We start from the raw sequence: 4,961 nt of genomic DNA, 5'->3' as shown, positions 1-4,961 counted from the left end.
AGATTTGAATTATGGATGTTTGCATTTGAAATATCATGAGGTACCAAACAATTAAACTTCAAGGCTCTTGACTTGGACCTTAAACTTTAACTATGAATTGATTAATTCTTGAAAGTTAAAGTGATGTTTTTATTCCTTAACAACTTCATATTGTAATTCATTTGGACCCATTTTCATCTCCCTTCTTTCTCATTGAATCTTTTCAACTGAGAGAATCCATTTTCCTCTCTCTTTTGTGTAGTATAATTTGTCTCACTCTCCCTTAAAAGTTATCATGCTTTTGAGTGGAGTTTGTGATGTGCTTTTATATTAAAACTCATTTCTCTCTCTTTTGTGTGTGTTTATTTCTAAAAAAAAAAAAAAAAACTTTTCAACTGAGGGAGAGATAAGCATGAAAAAAGTATTTTGTATCAAATGATTTCATTCCTTTAATTTTTTTTTTTTTTTTACAAGATAGAATTTTTACTTTAACCTAATCTAAGTGTATATGTGTATGAAAGTCCTTCCTGGAGACTTAAACTCTGGCTTTTGTCCCTCACACCTCACAAATACTTATACTTGTGGAGTGACCATTAAAGGTATGCGGTGGTGTTGTTTAAATAAATTTATTTATTTAAAAAGAGAAAAAAAAAAAAGATTCTTAACAACTTAAATGATGGTATTGAATCCTTAACAAATTTTAAGTAATAACGCGTCTTTTCTAAATTTGGTCATATTATGTAACCGATTAAAAAGATAAATGCAAGGTTCATATAACATTGCTCATAAATTAAAGGTTAACTGAGTCAAGCTGCTTATAATTCCATTAGTACCTCTTATATTTAGTCTATTTAAATCCCCTAGCCTTCTTCTCAAAATAAGCAAATAAACCCTCTCGACATTGTATTTATCAAAATATACCAAAAAAAGAACGTGTACATTTTTAGCAAATCCATCCATAAACACTTTCATATACACGACCACGAAACCTTTATTGGATTTATGACTTTATTTAGCCGTTTCCTTATAAAACTGCATTGAGAAAGAGAGAGACAGAGAGAGAGAGGAAGAAGAGAGGGAGAGAGAAAGAGTATGAAGCATTTGGGTGTAGCTTTCTTTGTTCTTCTTTTGATTCAAAACTATGGGATTTTCCTGCATGTAGAAGCAGATAATGGGTTTGTGAAAACCAAAGGAGTGCAGCTTATATTGAATGGGAGCCCCTACTATGCAAATGGATTTAATGCCTACTGGATGATGTATGTGGCCTCCGACTCATCTCAGAGAGACAAAGTTTCATCTGCCTTTCAAGACGCTACAAAACATGGTCTTAGAATTGCAAGAACTTGGGCTTTCAGTGATGGAGGATATAGACCTCTGCAGGACTCTCCTGGCTCCTACAATGAACAAATGTTCCAGGTTAGTTTTGATTAGAATTGTTATTGCTTTTCTTTTGCACTTTTTTTTGACATTCTTTTTTATTTTTTTGGTTTGGTTTGTAGGGGTTGGATTTTGTAATATCTGAAGCTAAAAAATATGATATTAAGGTAGTGTTGAGTTTGGTGAATAACTATGAGAACTTTGGAGGAAAGAAACAGTATGTGGACTGGGCAAAAGGTCAGGGCCAATCTGTAACATCTGAGGATGATTTCTTCACCAACTCTGTAGTGAAGGGGTACTACAAGAACCATATCAAGGTATATTACACTGTAACTCTCTCCTCCTCTCTCTCTCTCTCTTTTGAGCTAGCTGTATATTAATTTACCAAGTGTTTCATATTATAAACGGGTTCTGTATGAATTTTTTTTTTTTCATTTTCATTTTCCTTTTTTTTTTTTTTTTTTTTTTTTGGCCAAGTAATTGGGTGGTTGGGTCGAACAAAAATAGGAAGTTGAAATTAGTGGTAAATGAATGATGAATCGTCCAACATTAGCTGTCTTATTCTCCTCCTCCTCTGCTGTGTTTTTGGTTATGTGGTAAGAGTGTACATTAATTTGCTAGTAGTTTGGAAAATGGTGGTAGACTACTTTTACCAACTTTGGCCCACAAGGAAATAAAAGTCTCCCTAAGATTAAATGCTTCTTTGTAAATTCAAGATTTGGTTTATTTCATTTTGGGAAAGGCTGGATTTAGTGCTTTACACGTTAGAGACGAACAAATATATTAGTAATATTACCATTGTTCCTGAAAATTTTAATTTTGAGAAGTTAGGACACAGGTAAAATTAGTATTTTCCTTGTTCTATGTAATTTAACCCTTTTTTTTTTTTTTTTGTGTGTGTATTGTGTATTGTGTAACAGACTGTTCTTACAAGGCGTAATAGCCTTACTGGAATTGCTTACAAAGATGATCCAACCATAATGGCATGGGAGCTTATGAATGAACCCAGGTGCCCTTCAGATAAATCAGGAAAGACCATTCAGGTTAGCAAAAACCTCCCAAATCAGACTCTTAAAATCTAAATATGTGTTTCCCATGTATACTTTTTACTTTGACCAAAGTCACTTTTGAAAACAGTATTTTGCAGCAATATTTTGTGTTTTTTCCATAGAGAGAGAGACCTCATCCTCATGTTTTTAAATTGGAGTTGGTATTATGTTAAATTCAACCAGTGCTTTGTATAAAAATTAAATTTACCTAGTGCTTAGCGCCTTAGCGGTCCTTATCATGGACTTAAGCCATAAGTGTCCAACACTTCAACTGCCCCAAGAGAAATTGATGGAATAGATTTTCTTTGGTTACCTGCCTGAAGCAGGAAGGGGCAGGAATTGAACCTAACCTATTAACTAGGCTTTGGACAGGTTGATTATATAAATTTTAGAAAAAAAGAAAAAAGAAAAAAATTGTCCATGACTTTGTTCTTGCATTAGCTTCAGTTAAGAAACAGTTAGTTTCACCAATTTCACCATTGCCTTGGGAAAAAAAAAAGGGTCATACTCAGCATATATAACTTCGACTTTTGCAGGGTGGAGAGACTGAGACAAGTGATTATTAAATAACCTTATTCTTATTTTTTCTTGGAGAGACAATTCTTGGATTTGAATTTGGATAGAAGGCATTGGTAACTGCACAAGGTCTGATGAGCTAGCCTCTTCACTAATGCCTTAAGCATAAGAAAATGTGAAACATGGCTATTATTATATCATGCGTATAATACCAGTCACACACTCTGAACAAGAAAAATATATCAAATTGCAAGTTAGTTAAAAAAAAAAAGGGTATATATGTGGTTTTACTATAATGAGTTTCTCTGACAGGCCTGGATTACAGAGATGGCATCCTACCTGAAATCCATAGATAGAAATCACTTACTAGAAGTTGGTCTGGAAGGGTTTTATGGAGCATCAAAGCAGCCATCAAATCCTAATTTTCAAGTAGGAACAGATTTCATCACAAATAATCAAATCCCTGGCATCGACTTTGCCACAGTTCATGCATACCCTGATCAATGGTATGGATTAAATCAAATAAAGTTTCTGCTAACATTTAACTAACAATCATTTCCTTAAGAGGTTTATTTTGTTTGATGAGCAGGTTGCCTGGCTCTAGTGATGAAGACCAACTCTCATTTTTGAATAGTTGGCTTAATGATCATATACAAGATGCACAGAAAATCCTTCACAAACCAATTCTAGTTGCAGAGTTTGGAAAGTCTTTGAAGTTATCTAATAATACACAAAGGACTAAGCTTTTCAAGACAGTTTACTCAACAATCTATTCATCTGCAAGTGGTGGAGGTGCAGCCGTTGGCGGCTCGTTCTGGCAACTTCTTGCTGCAGGACTGGACAATTTCCGAGATGGGTATGAAATAATCCTCAGTGAGAACCCCTCAATAGCTAGTGTGATTGCTCAGGAGTCTCAAAAGCTTGGTAGGCTTAGAAAGATGTATGCTAGGCTGAGAAACATTGAGAAGTGGAAGAGAGCAAGAGAGATTAAAAGCAGGGGCAATAATAATGGAAATTGAGCGAAGAGAATCCCAACAATATTAAGAGTAGTTACAGATTACCCACATTATAAGCTGTGTACTGGAAATGTATGACTTTTAGGAGGTGAATTATATGTTACAGATGATATTTTTTCATCCAGGAGAGTAGGATTGGAAAAAGAGTAAAGAGATTTACACCAATGTATTAGGCTGAGTGTCTAATATTTTTAGTTTTAACATCACCCAGGACTGGAGTTGTGGATTTCCAGTAAAAATAAATAAAAGGCAAATTATACTTTTAGTCTGAGTCATCCAAAAATGGGGTAGTTTCAACTTCATCCCTATATATTTAATTGTGTCAATTTCATCTCTCAACTATTAATTATGTTAATTATGTCATTTAATTTTCAAAATCAAATCAATTTTAATTTCAATAAAATCAACTTATGAGAATAAAATTATCATAAATTTAAAAATTGATGGGTGACATTGAATTCATTTTGAAAATTAAAGGATGAAATTAACACATTTAATTGTTGATGGGTCTTCATATTGAAATTTGAAGGATGAACTTAATACAACTAAATGTATAAAGACTAAATTGAAACTATGACAAATGTACAGAGACTAAAATTATTCGGGCAAAATTGGAAGTGTGACTAACGTTCAGAGATCAAGATTGTAGTTTGGCCTGAATGGAAACAAACAACAGTTCTTTTTATTCAGGAACTAGGAGGCCTTCCTACGGATATCTAAGGAATTAGTGATTTACATATATAGGGGCATTCCTGCTAGTGTTCATTACTGCTTACAATTTAAAACCAAAAACTAGCTGCAACAATGCTTGCAGCACTGGGTCAATTTTGACAAGAAGTCTTTGCAAGTATCAAAGATCTAATCATCTAAATGACCATTCCATCTTTAATGGTCCATTTGGATTAAGGAGGAGTATTCCAGCCAACTTTACTCTACTCTCTCTTGCTCCCCCTCCCTCGCCCTTTCATCTAAACAAGCTATAATCGTTGCATTCCTCACTCTTCAGCATGGCTGCAATCCCTGA

The 4,961-nt window shown here is 34.0% G+C and overlaps 1 protein-coding gene across 1 annotated transcript; it reads left to right on the top strand.

Moving 5' to 3' along the window:
- Positions 1-834: 834 nt before the first annotated feature.
- On the top strand, positions 835-4,204 carry LOC115974364 (mannan endo-1,4-beta-mannosidase 7-like). The gene is made up of 5 exons (XM_031094689.1): positions 835-1,395; positions 1,479-1,673; positions 2,277-2,399; positions 3,234-3,427; positions 3,511-4,204. The coding sequence occupies exons 1-5, from the start codon at positions 1,072-1,074 to the stop codon at positions 3,938-3,940; spliced, it is 1,266 nt and encodes a 421-aa protein (XP_030950549.1). The 5' UTR covers positions 835-1,071; the 3' UTR covers positions 3,941-4,204.
- Positions 4,205-4,961: the final 757 nt, after the last annotated feature.

The sequence above is a fragment of the Quercus lobata genome, chromosome 2 (genome assembly GCF_001633185.2).
Source record: "Quercus lobata isolate SW786 chromosome 2, ValleyOak3.0 Primary Assembly, whole genome shotgun sequence".
Taxonomy (NCBI): domain Eukaryota; kingdom Viridiplantae; phylum Streptophyta; class Magnoliopsida; order Fagales; family Fagaceae; genus Quercus; species Quercus lobata.
The sequence above is the reverse complement of the archived record's forward strand: the minus strand, read 5'-3'. Positions and strand labels throughout refer to the sequence as shown.

Excerpts from the sequence above, each read along its gene's own strand:
- LOC115974364 (XM_031094689.1), top strand. The coding sequence starts at position 1,072 with ATGAAGCATTTGGGTGTAGCTTTCTTTGTTCTTCTTTTGATTCAAAAC. Across the intron at positions 2,400-3,233 it reads AATCAGGAAAGACCATTCAG|GCCTGGATTACAGAGATGGC; the intron begins GTTAGCAAAAAC and ends TTTCTCTGACAG. Across the intron at positions 3,428-3,510 it reads CATGCATACCCTGATCAATG|GTTGCCTGGCTCTAGTGATG; the intron begins GTATGGATTAAA and ends TTTGATGAGCAG.